The sequence below is a fragment of the Lethenteron reissneri genome, chromosome 66, assembly GCF_015708825.2.
Source record: "Lethenteron reissneri isolate LAM-NWPU_2019-01 chromosome 66, ASM1570882v1, whole genome shotgun sequence".
NCBI classification, from domain to species: domain Eukaryota; kingdom Metazoa; phylum Chordata; class Hyperoartia; order Petromyzontiformes; family Petromyzontidae; genus Lethenteron; species Lethenteron reissneri.
This window is the reverse complement of record NC_083844.1, coordinates 678,817-705,091: the sequence shown is the minus strand read 5'-3', so window position 1 is coordinate 705,091 and position 26,275 is coordinate 678,817. Positions and strand designations below refer to the sequence as shown.

The following is a 26,275-nucleotide window of genomic DNA, read 5'->3' as shown; positions in this document are numbered from 1 at the left end:
ACCTGAGGTAATGTTACCTCTATGTGAGGTAAAGTTACCTCACTTAAGGTCAAGTTACCTCGCCTGAGGTAAAGTTAACTAACCTGGGGTAATGTTGCCTCTACCTGAGGTGAAGTTTCCTCACCTGAAGTAATTTTACTTCGCCTAAGATAAAGTTACCTCGCATGAGGTAAAGTTACCTCATTTGAGGTAAAGTTACCTCACCTGAGGTAATGTTATCTCGACCTGAGGTTACTAAGGGCACCACGGGGTGACCAGCCCCTCCCCACCCCCCACCCAGCCCCCCCCACTCAGCCCCACCCAGCCCCTCCCCACCCCCCACCCAGCCCCTCCCTCCCCACCCCCCACCCAGCCCCCCCCACTCAGCCCCACCCAGCCCCTCCCCACCCCCCACCCAGCCCCTCCCTCCCCACCCCCCACCCAGCCCCACCCATCCCCACCCCCCACCCAGCCCCACCCTCCCTACCCAGCCCCTCCCTCCCCACCCAGCCCCACCCTCCCCACCCAGCCCCTCCCTCCCCACCCCTCCCCCCACCCAGCCCCACCCTCCCCACCCAGCCCCTCCCTCCCCACCCAGCCCCACCCCACCCAGCCCCACCCTCCCCACCCAGCCCCACCCTCCCCACCCAGCCCCTCCCCTCCCCAACCATCCCCACCCTCCCCACCCAGCCCCTCCCTCCCCACCCAGCCCCTCCCTACACGACGGACGGACGGACACATTAATCCCCTGTAGGCTGGTGTAACCAGGAGGTTCCTACCAGTAGTCAAGTGAGGATTCTATCTCACGCGAATTTTAAATCGTGTAAGATTTACGCTACGAGACGACTTCACGTTACGATTACAGCTACACATCTCGTACAGTGTTGACACGAGCGACTAATTAATTGTACAAGATTTACTTTGCACTGAATGAGAATGTCGCGGTGAAGATTACCTTATAATATAACGTGATTTGATACGGATTGCATCACATTCTGATTACCTTACCCTCAGTGCCGGATAAAGTTAGTTCGGGGCCTGTAGCATGTGCTAGAAAGGGGCCCAATAATTTTTTTTAAAACGTAAACATTAAAACACATTTTTTACTTGCACAGTAAAGTATTTGTATTTTTTCATTTGCTATACAGCCGGATAATACGACTAATCGCTAACCTTAAACACCCAGTCGTTCATAAAAAAAAAGTTGAAGTCTGTATAGTACTATAGTAATAGAGCAAGTGCAGAATCAATTAACCCGAATTGATATCTTGAAAGCATTTAGCGCGGGGCCCTTGAAAGTGCGGGGCCCGTAGCATTTGTAGCAACTTTTGCGACTCCGATAATAAACCCCCCCCCACTCCCCCCACCCCATCACCCCCCCCCACTCCCCTCCCACCACCGCCAATCGCCGCCATTGGCCACTCAGTGACGGTGACGTCACCACGGCGCCTGTGCCAGGCTGGGTGCACTTCGAGGCTGCCGCGTGAAGTGTCGACGGCTCGACACTGAGGTGGTGACGTCACGCGAGCGTTGTGTTTAACGATTTAACCACGTGACGATTTTACGATATTAGCGTAAAAATATGAACATTAGCTGAAGTGATGTGAACACGTTCGGATTACCTCAAGTAATGTTACATTTACCTGAGGTGATGTTACCTCATCTGAGGTGATGTTACCTCAGGTGAGGTAATGTTACCTTAGCTGACGTAATTTTACCTCTGCCTGAGGTAATGTTACCTCGACCTAACGTTATATTACATCGCTTGAGGTAGAGTTACCTCGCCTTCCGACAGTCTGTTAAGGCCACACGGGGGATCTTAGTCTCGTATCCCTGTGACTCTGTCTCCCTGTGACTCTGTCTCCATGTGACTCCATCTCCGTGACTGCATCTGACCGTCGTCCGCGTCTCGTCCCTCCGTGTCTCTGCGCCTCAGCAGCAGCAGCAGCAGCAGGAGATGGGCGACTTCCGAGACATCAGAGGCTTCTTCACCAAGGCCGAGTGGAGCGATCTGGCCGAGTGCGAGAAGCGGCGCTACAGGAACATCAAGCAGAACCACGCCGTCCTGCTGAACCTCGGTGGGTACGGCAGGCCGAGCCTCTTCGCAACTCAACTAATTGTCGCAGTGATTATAATGATGAGACCAAGACGTCGTAGCAGAGTGGCATGCATGGGGCGCCATGGTGGCGAGATGTTAACTACCTCGCCTGGTCTACAGGAGGTCGTGGGTTCGATGGCGACCCTGACGATGCCTGTCATATATCTGGAGTCTGCGTGTGTCTCTCCCCGGTGAGATGTTAACTACCTCTCATGGTCTACAGGAGGTCGTGGGTTAGATCCCGGTCCTCCGGGTTTTTGCTCCACTTGTAGAATCAACATCACGCGTTTAGAGTATTTGTCTGCTGCTATAAATGTCCACGTGGTAAGCCACTTGGTTGAGCTGTCATTTGTGGCAGCCAGGTCGCTTCTGAAGAAGGAGCCAATAGCTCAGTGGACTTCACCTGGTGAAGTAAAAATAGATTTAGTTTTAGTTTAATGATTTGTTTACCTTTACTCTACTTTGCACGCCTATCGTGTTTGTGTTTTGTGTTGTAACTTTCTGACCCCGTGCCCCCTATGGGACATCTATGAAAAAGAGCTTCATAGCTCATCGGATTCATAATTCTAGTCACGTAGGTAAAAAATAAAATTAAAATTAATCAAAGTAAAATTAAAATTTATAAAAGTACTTTTATTAATTTAAATTTTATTTTTTACCTACGGATTCATAATGTTGGAGAGTAAACCCACAACATTTACAAAAATAGTTTATTTTGACTTAAAACTTTCGTGACTGCAGGAATTCATATTCTTTGGTTCTTTCGATAAAGTGACGTAGATAGAAAAACTAAAATAAAAATAAAGTGAATAATAAAAATGATAAAGCACTCATGTATAATCAAAACTTTTGAGTTATAAATTAGTCTTCTTGGTTCTTTCGGTAAAGTCACATAGAAGGGAAAAAAACATAAATACAATTATTAAAATACAATTTTAATGTTTTCTTTTTAATATTTTATTATTTCCCTTCTACGTGACTTTACCGAAAGAACCAAGAAGATGAATCCCTGCAGTCACGAAAGCTTTAAATTGAAATGTATACATTAGTGTTTTTTTTATGGAGCAGTCTAATTAGTGTCTTATTTTTATAATTTTTTATTCACTTAATTTGTATCATTTGAACTGCCTCTATTGGGAGGGTTTCCACATAACCATGAGATCTTTTAACAATCTCCGTGACAAGAAAGTTCATCTGATCGAGTCACTCACATTTCTGAAGAGATGCCGTGACTCTAACGTAATACCGATCTCATTGACACTGATTTCTGCTGCAGTCACATCTTCCAATGCCAGACGAATTTTGTTCAGGGCGAGCTTGGCCCTGATCTCAGAGAGAATTAGACTGCTCCATACTGAACTAGATCATGTAGACAAGACACTCTTGAAATCACACTTAACATTGACGGGAAAAATGTCGACATCTGATTGGGAACATGTAGATAACATGACCGCTTAATCAGCCACTACAATGTCAGCGAAATGTAAAGATCTGATTTTCGAGTTCAACCTCCTTTCTAACAAGAAACCAGATCCACACGTTAAAAGGTTAGACGTTGACAAGGTTGTTATTAATCTGAGTAATAGCCCAATGTGCGATGGTCTAAAGTCGGTTTTGGCTAAAGGGTTGAACTTCTCAGTCACCCCCAAACACATTCCAGTGGATGACGTTATTGCCCAGGTCGATGTCGCTCTTAAGGGTTTGGGGCGCATCGCTGCAGACGTTACAAGATCTGAAATTGCTGCAACCCTCAAAAGCGCTAAGATACCAGTCAGCAACATCAGTGAGGATGAACGTTTTTGTGGTTTTTGATTATTTTTATTCACTTTATTTTTCTATCTACGTGACTTTGCCGAAAGAACCAAAGAATATTTACAAAAAATGTATTTTGTGTGTGTATAATTTGTTTACCTTTTCTATACTTTGCACTCCTATCGTGTTTACTGTATTGCTTGGAGTTATTGTAGCAGCCAAATAATATAAATGAACGTAGTAGCGGTACACCGTTGCGCTGTATGAAATAATCATCACATTTTTGGCAAAAGTTATTTATTTCCTCGCGATTCGAGACCCCAGACAGAAGGATATTTTGGGGTGGTGGTGGTGCGTCAAAATCAGTTGTCGTGATGCCAAAGCGGTGGGAAGACGGAACGTGACATGAGCAGCACTGAACACGAAGCTTCGCAGTCTGTTGCCGTACAGCGGCGCCCAGTCTGATGACGATCGGCTGCTCCGTGCTCCAGTGGCAAGATTGGACTCCTCGTGCCCCTAGAGACTCGGTCGGACGGTGCCTCGATACGACTCGTGGTGTCGCCACCGCACGTTCGGAATGGGGGACGCGGCTGCTGAATCTGAGTGCAACTTCTGATGGAGAGTCCTGCAGCTCACTCAAGGGGCAACGGCGACATCGTCGGGACTATGAAAAATAAGAATCGGTTTTACTCTTTATGGGAATGAAACAGGAGGTGTTAAGATGTTCAAACACCAGATAGATTATAGCTTTTGCAAGGAATCAGGTTACTGCATTAACCACGCGTACTGAACACGCAAACAAACACTCTCTGATAACATTTAATCATTGTCTTTGATACTGATTGGTCTACCCCAGAGACAGCCTTCTTCATGGCCTAGTCTCACCAGTGTCAGACCAGAGAACAACACCAAAAGGCGACCAGTACAAAGACAATGCAGTGTCAAGAGCATTTATAGCTCGGGGTGAGTAGCTATATCATTGGACCTTTTTGCCAGAATCAAAGTATAAAAAATAGGAATCGGTTTTACCCTTTCTGGCAATAAAACAGGAGCTGTTAAGATGTTCACACACCAAATAGATGATTCCTTTTTGCAAGGAATCAAGTTACTGCATTAACCACGCGTACTTGTGTTGAACACGCAAACAAACACGCTCTGATAGTAATCACATCGTCAGGACTGTGTTACGAGGACCCGGTGTGTTGCTATGCTGCACGGGTGTACTGCCAATACGTACAAATAACAATGACCGACTGCCTCCTTGCGCAGGGATGAACCCGGCCCAGCCCGAGTTCATGCGCGCACGCGGCAAGCGCAGGGCGAGGGGGAATAGAGCGGAGTGCGGGCGGTCGAGCGACTCCGACGAGGAGTGGACGGGGAGGAGGAAGAGGAAGGAGGTGGCGATGCACGGAGGACGAAGAGGCAAACGTAAAAGGGCGCTTGCAGACCGTGCAGAGACCCCCTGTAGACTCACACAGAGACCCCCTGTAGACTCACACAGAGACCCCTGTAGACTCACACAGAGGCCCCCTGTATACTCACGCAGAAACCCCCTGAAGACTCACAAAGAGACCCTGTGTAGAATCACACAGAGACCCCTGTAGACTCACACAGAGACCCCTGTAGACTCACACAGAGACCCCCTCTCGACTCACGCAGAGACCCCCTGTAGACTCACACAGAGACCCCCTGTAGACTCACGCAGAGACCCCCTGTAGACTCACGCAGAGACCCCCTGTAGACTCACGCAGAGACCCCTATAGACTCACACAGATACCCCCTGTAGACTAACACAGAGACCCCCTGTAGACTCACACAGAGACCCTCTGTAGACTCACGCAGAGACCCCCTGTAGACTCACGCAGAGACCCCCTGTAGACTCACACAGAGACCCCCTGTAGACTCCCACAGAGACCCCCTGTAGACTCACGCAGAGACCCCCTGTAGACTCACACAGAGACCCCCTGTAGACTCACACAGAGACCCCTGTAGACTCACACAGAAACCCCCTGTAGACTCACACAGAGACCCCCTGTAGACTCACGCAGAGACCCCTGTAGACTCACACAGAAACCCCCTGTAGACTCACGCAGAGACCCCTGTAGACTCACACAGAGACCCCTGTAGACTTACGCAGAGACCCCCTGTAGACTCATGCAGAGATCCCCTGTAGACTCACGCAGAGACCCCCTGTAGACTCACACAGAGACCCCCTGTAGACTCACACAGAGACCCCCTGTAGACTCACGCAGAGACCCCTGTAGACTCACACAGAGACCCCCTGTAGACTCACATAGACCCCTGTAGACTCACACAGAGACCCCCTGTAGACTCACACAGAGACCCCCTGTAGACTCACACAGAAACCCCCTGTAGACTCACACAGAGACCCCCTGTAGACTCACGCAGAGACCCCTGTAGACTCACACAGAAACCCCCTGTAGACTCACACAGAGACCCCCTGAAGACTCACACAAAGACCCCTGTAGACTCACACAGAGACCCCTGTAGACTCACAGAGACCCCCTGTAGACTCACGCAGAGACCCCTGTAGACTCACACAGAGACCCCCTGTAGACTCACGCAGAGACCCCTGTAGACTCGCTTGATGAAGCTGGTTGTAATCACCAGCGGAACCAAGTTAAATGCCCGCTCACGGCCAACACCAGTGACGACGATCCGAACCGGTCCTGAGCCTCCCCTAGGTTGACTCAGCGTCAAAATGAGTACCCGGTGCAGTGGTGTGTAGTAAACATCACAACTGGGGAGACAAAGACGGTCGGGCGTGTTGCTAGCTGCCCATCCCCCCGTGTGCCGTGCTGGCCTTCGTAGATGCTGCTTGCTGACAGCACTTGACCGCAACAGTCTGTGAAGGCTACACGGGGCATCTTTTTAATTGTGGACCGAGTTGGCACAGTCGCGGGCACAGGTGGTGCATCTGGCAGTCATCTCAGTAAACCTATGGCACCTGCAGGGTCCGTCTCGTGACCTGCACCTAGCCTGGCACAACAGTCAACCCATGGCATGGCACCTGGTTCTGTCCTGTGACAACAGTCTGTTAAGGCGGCACAGGGGAGATCATTGACTTTTTGGTAAATATGTGAGTGAGTAAATGTTTGCATGCGTAAATACGCGTGTGGGTGTGTTCACACGTGTGTGTGTGTGTTAATGCATTTCCGTGTGTTCACACGTGTGTGCGTGTGTTAACGCGTGTGCATATGGGGAGCGGTAGTGTAGCGGTTAGCGCGCTGCGCTATGAACCCGGCGACCCGGGTTCGATTCCCGCTCACGGTCAACACCAGTGACGATTATTTGAACCGGTCCTGTGCCTCCCCTATGTCGGCTCAGCCTCAACTGAGTACCTGGTGCGGTGTGTAAACATCACCACTGGGGAGACAAAGACGGTCGGGCGTGGTGCTGGCCACCCACCCCCTCGTGTACCGTTCTGGCCTTCATAGGTGCTCACTAACAGCACTTGCCCCTACAGTCTGTTAAGGCTATACGGGGGAGCTTTGTCCTTGCATATGTTCATGCGTGTCCGTGTGTTCACACGTGTGTTCACGTGTGTGCGTGTGTTCACGTGTGTGCGTGTGTTCACGTGTGTGCGTGTGTTCACGTGTGTGCGTGTGTTCACGCAGGAGGAGGCAAGGGGGCTGCTTCACGCTGGGCCACCGTGGGAGAGTCTCACGCGAGGGCAGCTTCCAGCAAGCGCAAGGTCTCTGTGCACAGCGCACGGCACTCCTCTCGTTACAGCTGCTGCTGCTGTTGTCTTTAGTTTGTTGTCCTTCCCCCGCACCTCCCATTAGCGAGGTTGGCTACGTACGGTGACAAAGACATTCAACGTACATACATACTACTAGACACTGCTATACCAGGGACGTGCGGTCAGGGGAGACGGGCGAGGCAGAGCCTCACCTGTCATATACTCCAATGAAAATAGCTGTTACGAAAAGTACAAAAAAATGTTCCACTGGTCTGTGTTATAAAAGTAATTTCTATATAATTATACCAGAGACGTGCGTCATTATTGTGGTGGTGGTGGTATTGGAACGCGCGCACACCAGCTCCGGTTAACTCCCATTACTTACCTGTGCGGGGCGGTTGTGATATCCCTAGCCGGGGCCCCTCCCGAGGGGAGGGGGCTGTGGGGTGTGTGTGATCCCACAGAACCCCGCCCCTCAGTGGGGAATCGTATAAAAGGCGAGACTCTGAGAGGAGAGAGTTAGTTCGAACAAGCCAAGGACGAAGAACCAGCTGAAGTCCAGCTAGCTAGACCCTGGGACTCCTCTGACCCGCTGTCCTTCTAAAGGCCGGGCAGAGCAAGCCAGTGGTGCGACCCCAGAGCCGCGAAGGCTGATGTCCTTGTAAGGGCCGGATTCGTGTGGCTGGTGGTCGGGACCTGTGCCTTGGCTGGGCCAGGTCAGGTAGTCTCCTTGAGAGGAGGGTCGTAGTATTGGTGGGGAGTCGGTGAGTTAGCTTGGGGAGTTAGCTCCCTTGAGAGAACGGGTGAAGAGGCCGTTACCTCTTCAAGTGTGAAGCTGTAACGGGCTCAGAGTTAATAAATATGGGTTGCCTCTACTTCAACTGTCTCTGTCGTCACGGTGTCCACTACATTATTATAATTAGTTTATTAATTAGTTGAGTTGTGAAGAGGCATGGCCTGCCATACCCACCGAGGTTCAGCATGAGAGCATGGTTCTGCTTGATGTATGGAATCAGATTTACAGATTCAGAATATCAGAATTAAAATATGTATTGTACTGGAGGAATCCGATGAGGTGTCAGGTCGAGATGGAACCCGCGACCTCCTGCGTACCAGGCGAGGGAGTTAACATCTCCTAGCCACCGCTGGTCACCGCACCAACTCCGCCCCCACACCCCCTCCGCCCCCTCACCCCACCGCCCCCTCCGCTCAGACTAAAGCGGAAGCCCTGGAGTACGTGTGGAGCATCTTGCAGGGCGTGGAGGAGGAGGAGCAGCAGGAGGAGGAGTTCAGGGGATTTGAGCTGAGGGAGGTGCACAAGGCCAGGATGGCGATGTTCAGGCTGGAGCGCAGAGCCACCGCCTGCAAGGAGGCCCTGAGGGTGGCGCTCCAGAGGATACGTGGAGGTGCGTAGCCTGCAGCGGTGATTTCTATTCCCACCGCAACTCCACACTCCCCTCTATTCTCACCGGAACTCCACACTCCCCTCTATTCTCACCAGAACTCCACGCTCCCCTCTATTCTCACCGGAACCCCACACTCCCCTCTATTCTCACCGGAATTCTACACTCCCCTCTATACCCACCAGAACTCCACACTCCCCTCTATTCTCACCAGAACTCCACACTCCCCTCTATTCCCACCGGAACTCCACACTCCCCTCTATTCCCACCGGAACTCCACACTCCCCTCTATTCTCACCGGAACTCCACGCTCCCCTCTATTCTCACCGGAACTCCGCAATCTTCTGTTAGTGCTGATGGAAGTCGCCACTGCTGTTGATGCTACTGCTACATGTGCTCCTGTCAGGGCTGCTGCTGGTACTGATGCAGCCTATGAACTAAACGATGTTTATTTTTCTTATTGGTTCTTTCGGTAAAGTCACGTAGAAGGGAAGTAATAAAATAATAAAAATAAAACATAACAAAACAATTCTCACGACGTTTCGGCCACAACGCAAGCAGCCGTCCTCAGGTGAAAACCAGGTCTGTCGAGGCGACAGCGTCTGAATGATACAGCACACGTGCTTGGAGCATATATATAAGCTGGGTTGGAAGGGGGGAAAAGAGCGCCTTGACAAAAGAATATGCATATCAAGAGGCATTTAGCATATTTATGGGAAATGCAGGTATGTGATTAGTACTACTCATGCCCGTGCATTATGCAGGATTAGCAGCATCAAAGGGAGGGGATATGGGAAATGCAGGTATGTGATTAGTACTACTTATGCCCGTGCATTATGCAGGACTAGCAGCATCAAAGGGAGGGGATATGGGAAATGCAGGTATGTGATTAATACTACTTATGCCCGTGCATTATGCAGGATTAGCAACCAGGGTGTGCCCCACTGAGCTGTGTAGCTGTTTTTCAGAAGCGACTGGCTATCACAAATAAGAGCTCAACGAAGTGACTTGTCATCATCGTCATTACGTGGACATTTATAGCAGCCAAATATTCTCAACGCATGACGTTGGTTCTATATGTCGAGGGAAAAAAACGAAGGACCCGGAGAAAAATCCACGCAACCACGGGGAGGTATTCGCCATGAAAGTTTGCACAGACAAGGAATTTACTATGGCCGGAAGGTGCATACATTCAACATGTAGGAATCTTAAAACTGAAATGAGTGGTATACAGTCAAACTATACTAAAATTACAAAGTCTAACTAATACTAAGGGGCTAAAGTATGTAAAATTGTGAATAAGTGTACAATATAAAATGTAAACTAGCCATAATATACAATCTAAAAATACAAAAATACAAATAGGGTAACATGTTGTAAACTATACAGTCGGGATGGAACCCACGACCTCCTGTAGACCATGCGAGGGAGTTAACATCTCGCCACGGAGGAGAGAGAGACACGCAGACTCCAAATATACAGCAGGCTTCGTCAGGGTCGGGATGGAACCCACGACCTCCCGTATACCACGAGAGGTAGTCAACATCTCGCCGTGTTTGCCTGCAGGCTCCTCCGTGCCGCCGGCCTCCGCCCAGGCTGTGGCGGTGTCGCGCAGCGCTCGCTCTCGCTACGGCCTGCGCCCGCGCGAGAGGAAAGTCTACACAGAGGTGGAGGAGCCCCAGGACGACGACTTCTTCTGTGAGACCCCCTGCTCCCTCTCACTCTCTCTCTCACTTTCTCACTCTCTCTCTCACACTGTCACTTTCTCACACTCTCTCTCACACCGTCACTTTCTCACTCTCTCTCTCTCACACTGTCACTTTCTCACACTCTCTCTCACACTGTCACTTTCTCACACTCTCTCTCACACTGTCACTTTCTCACACTCTCTTAGGGCCGTCCATTAATGGCGTCACGCGATTTTGGACCCCCCTCCCCCCCATCACACGACATCACAAAAAGTCAGACCCCCCCCTCAAATGTGACGTCACAAAGCTCATTTAATATGCTTAAAATCGCTTCAAACTATTGTCATTGTAGTGCATATTTAATGTGGCACTGCAGTCTGATGTTGTAGGAGAAAACATTTATTAAAAAGTATTTAATTAAGTAGAACGTGTTGTCTGTGGTTCCTCACACATCGTCACAAATGTCTGACCCCCCCACCCCCCTAGGTGCATGACGTCATTTATGGACGGCCCCTTACTCTAACTTTCTCACACTCTCTCCTATCTCTCTCTATTGCTCCCGCGCTCTCACTCGATATATTCCACCTGCTCCCTCTCACTCTCTCTCCCTTTCCCTCCCTCTCACACGCTCCCTTTCTCGCACTCTCACTTACCTCCCTGTCTTTTGCTCCCTCACTCAGGGATGCAGGGAGGGAGCAGGGAGGGTGACAGGGTTTACATCTCCGATGAGCGAGCTAAAGAAGTTCACAATGCAGAGAGGGAGGAAAGGAGGCATCTGTCTGGAGCGCTCCTCACCCTCTCACTCTCTCACAGTGCCACTGCTGCTGCTGCTGTTGCTACTGCGGTTCGCCCTCCTCCTGCTGCTGCTGCTGTGGCTCTCAGTCTGCGAGCTGTGCAGGGATTTCTACCTGGGGGAGTGCTCCGTGCACGGCCCGCCAGAGTTCATTGCAGACGCGGCCGTGGCCCCGGGAGTGGCCAACAGGGCCCGGCTCAGCCTGCCCCAGGGCCTCACCGTCGGCGCCTCCTCCATCGCCGGCGCCGGCCTCGGGGTGTGGAGCAACAGGAAGAAGCTGCCCAAGGGGGTGATGTTTGGGCCCTACCAGGGAGAGGTGTCTGAGGAGAACCCCGTGAGCGAGTACTGCTGGCTGGTGAGCTGCTGCTGCTACTGCTGCAGCCTCCTCCTATTCCTACATCATCATCGTGTGTGTGGAGAGGAGGCTCGTGAAGGAGATGCAGAGAAACCCATAGCCTCACACAGTCACCCACAGACTTACACAGAGATCTAGAGACTGGCACAGAGAGACCCAGAGACTCACAGAGACCCATAGACTCACACAGAGACCCATAGACTCGCACAGAAACCCATAGACTCACACAGAGACCCATAGACTCGCACAGAGACCCATAGACTCGCACAGAGACCTATAGACTCGCACAGAGACCCATAGATTCACACAGAGACCCATAGACTCGCACAGAGACCCATAGCCTCACACAGTCACCCACAGACTCACACAGAGACCCAGAGACTGGCACAGAGAGACCCAGAGACTTTGCACAGAGACCCAGAGACTCGCATAGAGAGACCCACAGACTTGCACAGAGACCTAGAGACTTGAACAGAGACCCAGAGACTCACAGTGGGACACACAGACTCACACAGAGACCCAGAGACTCACACAGAGAGACCCAGATACTCACACAGATGCTCAGAGAATCGCACAGAGAGATCCACAGTCTCACACAGAGACCCAGAGACTCGCACAGAGACCAAGAGAATCGCACAGAGACCCACAGTCTCACACAGAGACCCAGAGTCGCACAGATACCCTAGAGACTCGCACAGAGACCCAGAGACTCGTACAGAGACCTAGAGACTCACCCAAAGACCCCCAGAATCACAGAGAGACCCAAAAATTAACGTAATTATTTGAACTTGTAACACACAGCAAAGACGGTGGTCACCGCATGGCGCGGCGCTTACAGATGCACTTCTGCGGCCGTCTGGAAGGTTCTTCCTTCCAATGTTAGGAAGCCACTGGGAGCTATGCACTTTAAAATCTTGTAGATTGAAAATGCATTTCTTTAGAACTGCTTTTAGTGTTTAGTTTGTTGTCCTTCCCCCGCACCTCCGATCAGCATGGTTGGCTACATGCGGTACGAAAGAAGTTCAACTTACAGTCCAACTGACATTAATTATCCGTGGATCCGCTCGTGTGCGTGTGTGTTTCAGATTTACAAAAACAAAAAGGATCGTGAATATGTTGATGCTCAGGATGAATCTAAATCAAACTGGATGAGGTGATTATTGTCTGAAGGACCACTACACAGAGACAAGAACCACTACACACAGAGACCAGAACCACCACACACAGAGACCAGAACCACCACACACAGAGACCAGAACCACTACACACAGAGACCAGAACCACTACACACAGAGACCAGAACCACTACACACAGAGACCAGAACCACTACACACAGAGACAAGAACCACTTCACACAGAGACCAGAACCACTACACACAGAGACCAGAACCACTACACACAGAAACCAGAACCACTACACACAGAGACCAGAACCACCACACACAGAGACAAGAACCAGCACACACAGACCAGAACCACTACACACAGAGACCAGAAACACCACACACAGAGACCAGAACCACTACACACAGAGACCAGAACCAGCACACACAGAGACCAGAACCACTACACACAGAGACAAGAACCAGCACACACAGAGACCAGAACCACTACACACAGAGACCAGAACCACCACACACAGAGACCAGAACCACCACACACAGAAACCAGAACCACCACACACAGAGACAAGAACCACCACACACAGAGACCAGAACCACTACACATAGAGACCAGAACCACCACACACAGAGACAAGAACCACTACACACAGAGACCAGACCCACTACACACAGAGACCAACCCTGGGCCTCCCCTTGGTCGACTCGGCATCAAATGAGCACCCGGTACGGAGCGTGGTTCCAGCCACACCACCCTCACGTAGCGCCCAGTGCCGGCCCTTAATAGGCGCTCGCTAACGGCGCCCACCCCGCCCCCGCGTCTGCCCGCGCAGGTTCGTCAACTGCGCGAGGAATGAGCAGGAGCAGAACCTGGTGGCCTTCCAGCACCGGGGGCAGATTTACTACCGCACATTCCGTGCCGTGGGGCCCGGCTCTGAGCTGCTGGTCTGGTACGGCGAGGAGTTCGCCCAGGAGCTGGGCATCGCCTGCGAGGCCGGGCCCTCGCGACGCCGCAGCAGCAGCAGCAGCGAGATGGCTCCTAGGGCCACCGCCAGAGACCTGCAGCCCGTGCAGGCCTCCACCAAGCGAGGAACACCGTGAGCACTGCTCACCAGAGACTCACCACTGCTCACCAGACTATAGCCACCACTCACCAGAGATGATAGCCACCACTCACGAGAGACGATAGCCACCACTCACCAGAGATGATAGCCACCACTCACCAGAGATGATAGCCACCACGCACCAGAAATGATAGCCACCACTCACCAGAGATGGCAGCCACCACTTACGAGAGACGATAGCCACTACTCACCAGAGACGATAGCCACCACTCAGTAGAGATGATAGCTACCATTCACCAGAGATGATAGCGACATCTCACCAGAGATGTGGATGTAGCTACCACTCACCAGAGATGATAGCCACCACTCACTAGAGATGATAGCCACCACTCACCAGAGATGATAGCCACATCTCACCAGAGTTGGTAGCCACCACTCACCAGAGATGACAGCCACCACTCACCAGAGATGATAGGCACCAGCCACACTGATAAGGTGGAAGTGAGTAACTGGTGTGGTGTGTAGTAGTAAACATCGCCACTGGGGAGACAAAGGCGGCTATGTGTGGTGCTGGCCACCCTCCCACTCGTGTGCCGTGTTGGCTTTCATTGGTGCCCATAACAGCACTTGTCCCAAAAGTATATACAGGCTATATGGGGGTTCTTTGTCTTTGTGTGTATATATAATGGAGCCCACTGCACTACGAACCCGGCCACCTGAGTTCGATTCCCACTCACGGCCAACGTCAGTGGTGAATATTTAGGCCTCCCCTAGGCTGACTCAGCCTCAAATGAGTACCTAGCTTAAACGTGGAAACATCGCCACTGGAGAGACAAGGCGGCCGGGCCTGGTGTTGGCCACCTACTCCCTCGTGTGCCATGCCGGCCTTCATAGGTACTCGCAAACAGCACTTGCCCAACAGTCTGATATGGCTGTGGGAAACCTTTACCTTTGTGTATACACACACGTGTGCAAGAGTGTTCATGTCTAGATGTTGGTGTGTGCGCGTGTGTCTTGTTCCTCTGGGATGACGCAGGTGGAGTGGGTGTGGAGGTCACAAGGCTGCCGTGTCCTGCCTGCAAACCGTCAGTTCATCTGCCGCTCGAGTCTACAGTATCACGTGCAGAGCAGACACCCCACTAAGCCCAGTAACAAAAGTCATCAGTGTGACCAATGTCCATACAGCACAGACTACAAGAGTACCTTGAAGAAGCACCAGAGAACACACACGGGAGAGAAGCCGTTCAAGTGCACCGTGTGTGAGAAGGCGTTTGCACGGCTATCACATCTTCACAGCCACCAGAGAACACACACGGGAGAGAAGCCGTTCAAGTGCACCGTGTGTGAGAAGGCATTTGCACATTTACAACATCTTCACAGCCACCAGAGAACACACACGGGAGAGAAGCCGTTCAAGTGCACCGTGTGTGAGAAGGCATTTGCACATTTACAACATCTTCACAGCCACCAGAGAACACACACGGAGAGAAGCCGTTCAAGTGCACTGTGTGTGAGAAGGCGTTTGCACAGCTATCAGATCTTCACAGGCACCAGAGAACACACACGGGAGAAAAGCCGTTCAAGTGCACCGTGTGTGAGAAGGTGTTTGCAGACCCATCCAGTCTTTGCCGGCACCAGAGAACACACACCGGCCAGAATGCATTTTCTCATTCCCGTGGAAACAGAAAAGTCAGCCATCCTGAGCAAACGCGCACAGCGCCGAGCTGTGAATTAGTTTTAAACAACAGGCCACGTGACTAGCCGAGGCTGTGCCACTCTTGAAACTGATTTTGAATGTGAACACGGAAACCTACGGACCCTCCTACACCTGCCTCACACTCTGTGGGGGGTGGGAGATTAAACCGACCTGGCCACCCCTCGATTGCAAGTGCGGAGTTCTAGGTCCCAACCAATGCACGTGTCCCCCCCCACCCCCATCACCTGGGGGTCCCTGTGTGTGTGAGTGTGCAGAGTCCCCCGTGCAGAGCTGCACTGTTGTTACCCTAGAGGGGACACCGCAGGGCGATCCACCTACAGATACCCCAGTCTGCACGTCTCCCGCCGGTCTCCATGCGCACCGCGTGCCGTCTCGTAGCCCTGCCCCGTGCGACGTACGTACAGTACGTACAGTACGTACCCATCCAGCGGTAGACTGAACCGCGGCCGATGACGAAGGTGGCATCCGCTCACAAATCTCCGTGCACTCAGTCCCGTAGCCCTGAGCCATCGCTTGCGCGATATTCACTTTGCCGCTGAGAGGAAAGCTACGGGGAGGAGGTGGGGGGGGGTGTTAGGAGAGGACATCTGTGGAACGGCTGGAGATCTGCGAAGAAGAGCTTCATAGCTCATCGGATTCCTGCGGTCTGAAAAAATATTCCGAGAGGGCGTTGGGGGAGGGGGGTGTAGGTATGATTGGGGCATCTGCACTTGGATCACCCTGCGTGTTGTTGCTGCCTCCCCCGTTGAAAATGTTCCCAGCGTGAACTTAACCCTTTGCCGTCGCGATGACGCCGCGCGCCGTGCGTGAACGTCGTCGTCGGAATAACAAAACGCAGTAAAAACTAAAGCAACATTATCGGTACCGAGGCTCCCACAGGGCCACGCGGGGCAGGGAGTGTGGCACAGTTTTCGCGCCGGCTAGCGCAGAGTGGCGGCGGTCGTGTCGCTACGCTTCTCTGCGGTGAGCAACGACGCCTTTATAACAACAACAGCAGTGCTGCTGCTGCTGCTGCTGCCACTGCTGCGGTGAACGGTGACAGCCACCCCGTGACCTGTGACCCCCACCCCGTGAACGGTGACACCCACCCCGTGAACGGTGACACCCACCCCGTGAACGGTGACACCACATGGGTGGAAAAAACCCGATTTTTCCAGCTGCAGGCATCGGGTTTTTTCTTTAACACAATTAAACCCGATTTCGGGGAATTAAAACCTGGTTTAATGAATACGAAACTCTGATAGGCTTAGGCTGCTTCCTCGTCGGTGCTGCTATGGTACTCGTGGCCGTCGGGCACGGGGTAGTCGTAGAATGCGGCGGGCAGGTTGGTCTTAATGAACACGAGCTTCTCCACAATCGTGGGCGCCAGTGAGTTCCTTAGCTTGGAATGGATGAAGCCCATCGTTGAGAAGTGCGGTTCTGCAATTAGAACCAATGAAACCGGATTTCTCTCAATCTTAGATGATCGGGTTTAATATAAAAAGACAATTAAACCCGATTGTAAAAAACCCGACTGTGCCACCCTTGTGACACCCACCCTGTGAACGGTGACACCCACCCCGTGAACGGTGACACCCACCGACCCTGCAACTCTGCAGACGTCTCGGACGCGGGAAAGGGTTGAGAGATTTTCTGCGTCGTCCCGGTTGCTCGCGTGATGTCGCACGGTGGTGGCGCGCGTTGACTCTTGCACGTTTAAGAAAGTTGAGCGTTAGTTTGTGATTCTGTTTAAAATGATATATATACATACTTAAACTAACAAACATTATCTTGGGATTCTACCAAGTAAGGTCCAACTGGATACGTAGTAGCTCTTTTATCAGACGCGACCACCTGGCCATCACAAATGAAAGCTCAACGAAGTGGCTTATCATTGTGTGGACATTTATAGCGGCCAAATACTCTGATTGCGTGATTTCGATTCTAAATGTCGAGGGAAAACCGGAGGACCTGGAGAAAATCCACACGACCACGGGGAGAGAGAGAGAGAGACGCGCAAACTCAAAATATACAGCAGGCGTCAGGGTCGGAATCAAACACACGATCTCCTGTATACCAGGAGAGGTAGTTAACATCTCCACATGTGTTCAGAGTATTTGGCTGCTGTAAATGTCACGTGATAAGCCACTTCGGTGCGCTGCTGTCATTTGTGATAGCCAGGTCGCTACTACACAGCTCAGTGGGGGCCTTACCTGGAAAAGTAAAATGATTAATAAAAATCTACTGTATTCTTGGTTCTTTTGGTAAAGTCACGTAGAAGGGAAATAATAAAATAATAAAAATGTAAGAATCAAATTACACGACGTTTCGATTGCAACACAAGCAATCATCAGTTTATGAAAACCCACAACAACAAAAACAATATTGCTGTGGTTTTCACACCTGATGATGATTGCTTGCGTTGCAATCGAAACGTCGTGAGAATTGTATAGTTTTATTTTTATCATTTTATTATTTTCCTTCTACGTGACTTTACCGAAAGAACCAAGAATATGAATCCCTGTAGGTCACGAATCTTCAAATCGAAAAAAAAAATCTCTTCTTGGTTCTTTCGGTAAAGGCACGTAGAAGGGAAGTAATAAAATAATAAGAATAAAACATAATAAAATAATATATAATAAAAAATATATAATATAACATTATTATATAAGTCACTTATAAGGCAAGTAATAAAATAATAAAAATAAAACAATAATTTAATATAAAATATTTTATTATATTTTGTTTCATTATCTTTTATTTTTATTATTTTATTACTTCCCTTCTACGTGACTCTACCGAAAGAACCAACAATATGAATCCCTGCAGTCACGAAAGCTTCAAATCGAAAAACAAAAATCTCCTGTTGAGAATGACCTCACCGGACCGGTGGAGGCAGCGCTGCCGTCTTGGTCCCAATTGGCAGCGGCGGCGTCTCGTTGGTTGTGAAGGCGGCCCAGCTCACACAGCCCGTGCCGGTGCAACAGGCCGTAGTCTACCCGGGGTTCAAGCGGCCTAGGCTACATTGTACCCGGGTGTATCATGGCCGAGGCCAAATTATACCCCTCTAGGCCAAATCATACCCCCATGATAGTAATAGTGTTGAGCGATATCTTCTTGTTTAGTGCTGCCTAACGGCGTGTGCGACTTCACGATGATATTGGTCCCGGTCTAGCACGGCGTGTAGAGTTTGTGCTGTTGTTAATTGTAGCCATGTTTTGATGTTACTGAGCCATGTCGTTTTTGGCCGTCCTGGTCGTTTTTTCCCTTCGATTTTTCCTTCCAGGATTTGCTTTAATAGCTGGTATTTGTGATATACACATGAATTACTAAATTTTTCCAACATTTTATTTAAAACTGTAAACACATAGACTTTGATTACTTCAACCAGAAAAACTGATAATAACCCTAAAAATGCTTCAATTGATCAAATTGAGATTCTTACTTCCATTTATACGCTTTTTAGATATCGATTGAAGTCCGTTGTCGGCTGTTCTCTGTATGGATAATTGCCTTTGAACTTTCACATGGGGCATGTTCTGCCCTGGAGGGGGGGTATGGTCTGGACCAGTCTAGTTTAAACCCCCGGGTATAGTTTAGCCTAGGACACTTTATCCCCCGGGTCTACTCTGGCCTGGGCCAAACTATATCCGGGTTTAATCGGGGCAGGGGTTATTTTTAAATCCTTATATTAAGTTCACTTGCTTGCTTGCTTGCGCGCTCACGACCGTGCAAATCTTTCAGTCGTTTTTTAACCGACTTCCCGTGATCCAATCGAGCTGACATTTTGCACACAGACTCGTTGTGCGTGACAATTTATTTTCGTGAAAAAATTTTACCAAAATTTTACACTTTTTAGGAAAAAAAAAATTGTATTTAATTACCAATTGCTTAATGGTGGCAGGCAACCATCTGAGCCATAGGTGGCAGCCATCTCAAGCCAGAGGACGAGAGGACTCTAGCCGCCACGCATATAAAGGATTTATAGTGAAAAACTTTGTTTTTACGGGTTAATTTTTAGCCTGTTTCACCGGTATCTCCAGGAGGTCGGAGCGACTTGCTCTGCGGTAACACTTTTCCGTGACAGAGGTTTGGTTTTTGTTGTTGTTGTTGTTGGGTTAGAGATCTCGTAAATATCAACATTGTGTCGTTAACCCACCACCACCCACCACCATCGCCTGACACGGCCAATCAGTCAGGGTTTGTCACGTAAACGAAACGTGCCAATTGGTTACCAACTTCAGCACACACAGCGCTTGTGTGTCGGGGAGAGTGAACCCACAACAGCATTTACAATTCGAGTGCCGGTGACGTTTCGCCGGTGATTACAAACAACGGCGACCGGTTTCATCGGGCGATGTGCCAGGATTGTGATCCAACGCCATCTAACCCAGGAGCAGCAGCAGCGACGACAACAAAAACCTTCATCACAGACACCGCTGGTCGCAAGAGACTGCGCGTGGCGCTTTGTGTTGCCGTTGCCACGAATCGTCGAAGCGCGTTCACGATCTGTTGTTCTCCTGTAACGCGGTGGTCATTTCGATTTAAATCTTCTTTCGTGACTGCAGGGATTCATCTTCTTGGTTCTTTCGGTAAAGTCACGTAGAATGGAAATAATATAATAATAAAAATAAAACAATAAAGTAATTGTTTTATTTTATTTTTTATTATAATAATAAATTATAAAAATAAACATTTACTTTATTATGTTATATTTTTATGGAAATAATAAAAATAATAAAATAAAACAAGAAAGTAATTGTTTTATTTTTATTTTTTATTATTTAATAATAGAATAATAAAAATAAACATTTACTTTATTATTTATTTTTATGGAAATAAAAAATAATAAAATTTAAACAATAAAGTCATTGTTTTATAATTATTATTTTTATTTAATAATAAAATAATAAAAATAAACATTTTCTTTATCATGTTTTATTTTATTTATTTTATTATTTCCATTCTACGTGACTTTACCGAAAGAACCAAGAAGAGGTGGTCATTGTTGCGTTCCTGAAGAACACGCGTTGTGGAGAAATAATATAAACTATAGGGGGTGAAGCGTGGTCCGCGACAACACGCGAGATGATGGGTGAGACAGAGGCCGGACTACGACTGAGGCGCGTGGGTAGCGTCTAGAAGCAGCATCCAGCAGCATCCCAATGCCTCCTCGCGTGATGCCGCTACGCCGAGGCAGCCGCACGGAGAACCGCTTGTTCCTACTCGCGTTGCGACCTCGTTCCGTTCGCTCGCTCGCGTTGCATCCAATCCGCATCCGCGTCACAAACAGCGTGTTCCCCTACACATCATTCATGGCGTTTTATCATCCAATCGGCGTTGTTCAAACTAACACGCGGCGTTGTAGGAGAACCAGACTGTGCCGTTGTCTTCTGCTGTTTAACGCAGAGGCCGCATCGACCGTTCCAATAGTCGCTGTAGCCACTGCGAGCCCCAAGCTGTCGGCTCCCGGCTCTTAAACTGCCCCCCCCCCCTGGCGTTATCTGTATCGTTACACACAGCAGCACCTGGTCACAACTCTCACTGCTAATCCTAACAACACCAATCCTAGTCGTCATCCCTGCACCTCAAGGATGGTAACACTATGACCCAACAAAATTACACATCACACTGTCCGACAGATTGCAAGTCACACGGCCCTACAGATTCAATTCACACTCCCCTACAGATTTCAATTCACACGCCCTACAGATTTCAATTCACACGCCCTACAGATTTCAATTCACACTCCCCTACAGAATTCAATTCACACGCCCTACAGATTTCAATTCACACGCCCTACAGATTTCAATTCACACGCCCTACAGATTTCAATTCACACTCCCCTACAGATTTCAATTCACACTCCCCTACAGATTTCAATTCACACGCCCTACAGATTTCAATTCACACTCCCCTACAGATTTCAATTCACACGCCCTACAGATTTCAATTCACACGCCCCTACAGATTTCAATTCACACTCCCCTACAGAATTCAATTCACACGCCCCTACAGATTTCAATTCACACGCCCCTACAGATTTCAATTCACACGCCCCTACAAATTTCAATTCACACGCCCCTACAGAATTCAATTCACACGCCCCTACAGATTTCAATTCACACGCCCTACAGATTTCAATTCACACGCCCCTACAAATTTCAATTCACACGCCCCTACAGAATTCAATTCACACGCCCCTACAGATTTCAATTCACACGCCCCTACAGAATTCAATTCACACGCCCCTACAGATTTCAATTCACACGCCCCTACAGATTTCAATTCACACGCCCCTACAGAGTTCAATTCACACGCCCCTACAGATTTGTCTTGGTCATGTGCCTACCTTTCCTCTACTCTGCACTGCTACGGTGTTTATTGTGTTGGTTTGTGTTGTGTTTGGCGTTCTGACCACGTGCCCCTACTGGACATCTGTGGATAATAAAGAGCTTCACAGCTCATCGGATTCCTCCAGAATAAAAATTTTAAACTTAAAAACTCTGATGACGTCACTGCGTGGTGACGTCACGCGTCTCGCCCCCCCACTCCCCCGTTACCCCCCACCCCTCCCACCCTCCATTCCCCCCTCCCACCACTCACCAACCGCCATTCCCCCCACCTCCAATTCCCCTCCCACCCCCCCCCCCTCCTCCCCCCCACCCCCACTCCCCCCCCACCCCCCCCACCTCCCACCCCACTCCCCCCACCACCACCAACCGCCGCCATTGGCCACTGAGTGACGGTGACGTCACCACGGCGCCTGTGCCAGGCTGGGTGCACTTCGAGGCTGCCGCGTGAAGTGTCGACGGCTCGACACTGAGGTGGTGACGTCACGCGAGCGTTGTGTTTAACGATTTAACCACGTGACGATATTACGATATTAGCGTAAAGATATGAGCATTAGCTGAAGTGATGTGAATACGTTCGGATTACCTCAAGTAATGTTACATTTACCTGAGGTGATGTTACCTCGCCTTCCATTGCATTCCGATTACCTTACCCTGAGGTAATAATCTCTGTCTCCCTGTGACTCTGTCTCCGTGTGACTCTGTCTCCCTGTGACTCTGTCTCCGTGTGACTCTGTCTCCTGTGACTCTGTCCCGTGTGACTCTGTCTCCCTGTGTCTGTCTCCCTGTGACTCTGTCTCCCTGTGACTGTCTCAGTGTGACTCTGTCTCCCTGTGACTTTGTCTCAGTGTGACTCTGTCTCCCTGTGACTCTGCTCAGTGTGACTCTGTCTCCCTGTGACTCTGTCTCCGTGTGACTCTGTCTCCCTGTGACTTTGTCTCAGTGTGACTCTGTCTCCCTGTGACTCTGTCTCCCTGTGACTCTGTCTCAGTGTGACTCTGTCTCCCTGTGACTCTGTCTCCCTGTGACTCTGTCTCCCTGTGACTCTGTCTCGTGTGACTCTGTCTCCCTGTGACTCTGTCTCCCTGTGACTCTGTCTCAGTGTGACTCTGTCCCTGTGACTCTGTCTCCCTGTGACTCTGTCTCCCTGTGACTCTGTCTCCTGTGACTCTGTCTCCCTGTGACTCTGTCTCCCTGTGACTGCGTCTGACCGTCGTCCGCGTCTCGTCCCTCCGTGTATCTGCGCCTCAGCAGCAGCAGGTAGAGGTAACTTTACCATCTGAGGTAAAGTTACCTCAGGTGAAGTAAAGTTACTTCTATCTGAGGTAAATTTACCTCACCTGAGGTAAGTTTCCTCCCCTGAAGTAAAGTTATTTCACCTGAAGTAAAGTTACCTCCCCTGAGGTAAAGTTACCTCTACCTGAGATAAAGTTATCCGTGTGACTCCATCTCCGTGACTGCGTCTGACCGTCGTCCGCGTCTCGTCCCTCCGTGTCTCTCGCGCCTCAGCAGCAGCAGCAGGAGATGGGCGACTTCCGAGACATCAGAGGCTTCTTCACCAAGGCCGAGTGGAGCGATCTGGCCGAGTGCGAGAAGCGGCGCTACAGGAACATCAAGCAGAACCACGCCGTCCTGCTGAACCTCGGTGGGTACGGCAGGCCGAGCCTCTTCGCAACTAAACTAATTGTCGCAGTGATTATAATGATGAGACCAAGACGTCGTAGCAGAGTGGCATGCATGGGGCGCATGGTGGCGAGATGTTAACTAACTCGCCTGGTCTACATGAGGTCGTGGGTTCGATCCCGACCCTGACGATGCCTGTCATATCTGGAGTCTGCGTGTGTCTCTTCCCGGTGAGATGTTAACTCCCTCGCCTGGTCTAGAGGAGGTCGTGGGTTCGATGGCGACCCTGACGATGCCTGTTATATCTGGAGTCTGCGTGTGTCTCTCCCCGGTGAGATGTTAACTACCTCGCCTGGTCTACAGGAGGTCGGGGTTCGATGGCGACCCTGACGATGCCTGTCATATATCTGGAGTCTGCGTGTGTCTCTCCCCGGTGAGATGTTAACTACCTCTCGGTCTACAGGAGGTCGTGGGTTAGATCCCGACCCTGACGATGCCTGTCATATATCTGGAGTCTGCGTGTGTCTCTTCCCGGTGAGATGTTAACTACCTCGCCTGGTCTACAGGAGGTCGTGGGTTCGATGGCGACCCTGACGATGCCTGTCATATCTGGAGTCTGCGTGTGTCTCTCCCTGGTGAGATGTTAACTACCTCGCCTGGTCTACAGGAGGTCTTGGGTTAGATCCCGGTCCTCCGGGTTTTTGCTCCACTTGTAGAATCAACATCACGCGTTTAGAGTATTTGTCTGCTGCTATAATGTCCACGTGGTAAGCCACTTGGTTGAGCTGTCATTTGTGGCAGCCAGGTCGCTTCTGAAGACGGAGCCAATAGCTCAGTGGACTTCACCTGGTGAAGTAAAAATAGATTTAGTTTTAGTTTAATGATTTGTTTACCTTTACTCTACTTTGCACGCCTATCGTGTTTGTGTTTTGTGTTGTGTAACTTTCTGACCCCGTGCCCCCTATGGGACATCTATGAAAAAGAGCTTCATAGCTCATCGGATTCATAATCCTAGTCACGTAGGTAAAAATAAAATTAAAATTAATCAAAGTAAAATTAAAATTTATAAAAGTACTTTTATTAATTTAAATTTTATTTTTTACCTACGGATTCATAATGTTGGAGAGTAAACCCACAACATTTACAAAAATAGTTTATTTGACTTAAAACTTTCGTGACTGCAGGAATTCATATCTTAGGTTCTTTCGATAAAGTGACGTAGATAGAAAAACTAAAATAAAAATAAAGTGAATAAAAAATGATAAAGCACTCATGTATAATCAAACTTTTGAGTTATAAATTAGTCTTCTTGGTTTTTCGGTAAAGTCACATAGAAGGGGAAAAAAACATAAAATACAAATTATTAAAATACAATTTTAATGTTTCTTTTTAATATTTATTATTTTCCCTTCTACGTGACTTTACCGAAAGAACCAAGAAGATGAATCCCTGCAGTTGGGGGCCGTTGGCCCCCGGGGTCCCTCCCGCCTGCATCCCCTATTCCGTTTACGTTACCCCACCTCCCTATTACTCGCTACGGTTTCGCCGGCATTCGAATGCGACGCCCCTACTGTTACAGCCTCGCGCCGCGCTCCCACGCTGCGAGCATACGTGCGCACATCATCGTCAATCAAACGCCGTCTCGCAGTATAGCCCTGTGCGGCCCGTTACCAATGCGCATCCGTATTATACCCGTAGTGAACGTGCGCGCATACACGCATACAGCTCCACACGCGATACGCACTCTTGCGCCGCTCTGCGCAGCGCTCGCCGCCTGCTGGCCGCTTACGTTATGAGCGCGCACCTGGGGACGCCGATTACGCACGCGCCCACACACACGCCGCTCCGCGCACTCCAACTCAACTCACGTTATACTCGCGCACCTGTATCACACACGGAGTGAACACACGTGACACCCACTCTCGCACCGCTCTGCGCCGCGCTCCCCGAGGCGAGCCGCAGCCCACAGAATCACTGCGTACCCACGCGCAACCCGCGCGCTCAGCTCCGCGCAGCGCTCACTCACGTGGCGAACCACTGTGCACAGCGCACCCACACGCTCACACTGCACGACAAGATCACGCGAGACCACGCTTCGCTATTAATGATTTATTACCTGATAACTAATGTTGAATTAGTGAGTCGACGAGGCTGGCCTATTCCACTAAACCGGCACCTATTCCTATTTATCGGCTAGATTCTAATTCACCTTCTTACTCACTGTTAAGTGTCCACGGCGGTCCGCTGATCCTTGTGTTAACCGCGTGCCTCGGTGCGTCGCACGGACGTGGGTCGCTGGCTCGAGCTGCGTCTGGTCGCCTGGCGCTGGAGTAAGAGAGCGATTTCCCCTCTGCGCTCCTCTATTTATCCTCCCTACCTCAAAGGGGATCTGCGCTGAACAATGGGCTCGTGCACCCCAAGCCCGCGCACGGCGGTTCCCGGGCGTGTTGATATGCTAATCAGTGAGCGACGTTGGCGGCGTACATCCTAATTACTCCCTTACCCTTCCTAACAATGGGGCCTGCGCGCTCAAGCGCAATTATCCCAACCCTCCATGACTATGCGCAACAGCCCCTGTGACCCCGCTATTCATGCTGTCCCGTGCTTCCCCTGCTTGCCCCGTCGACTCGTGGGGGTGTGTGTGGG

The 26,275-nt window shown here is 50.1% G+C and overlaps 2 protein-coding genes across 2 annotated transcripts in view; both read left to right on the top strand.

Annotated features, from left to right (window-relative positions):
• Positions 1-4,448: 4,448 nt before the first annotated feature.
• On the top strand, positions 4,449-13,994 carry LOC133359901 (putative histone-lysine N-methyltransferase PRDM6). The gene is made up of 7 exons (XM_061578461.1): positions 4,449-5,257; positions 7,468-7,544; positions 8,746-8,938; positions 10,502-10,633; positions 11,506-11,849; positions 12,857-12,924; positions 13,727-13,994. Exons 1-7 carry the CDS (start codon positions 5,101-5,103, stop codon positions 13,992-13,994), a joined length of 1,239 nt encoding a protein of 412 aa, XP_061434445.1. The 5' UTR covers positions 4,449-5,100.
• Positions 13,995-14,984: 990 nt separating this feature from the next.
• The window catches only part of LOC133359900 (histone-lysine N-methyltransferase PRDM9-like), a 44,673-nt gene continuing 33,382 nt past the window's right edge, over positions 14,985-26,275 (top strand). Inside the window, exons 1-2 of the mRNA XM_061578460.1 lie at positions 14,985-14,993; positions 23,516-23,651. Coding sequence (XP_061434444.1) covers positions 14,985-14,993; positions 23,516-23,651 — 145 coding nt within the window. The remainder of the gene's footprint in view (positions 14,994-23,515; positions 23,652-26,275) is intronic.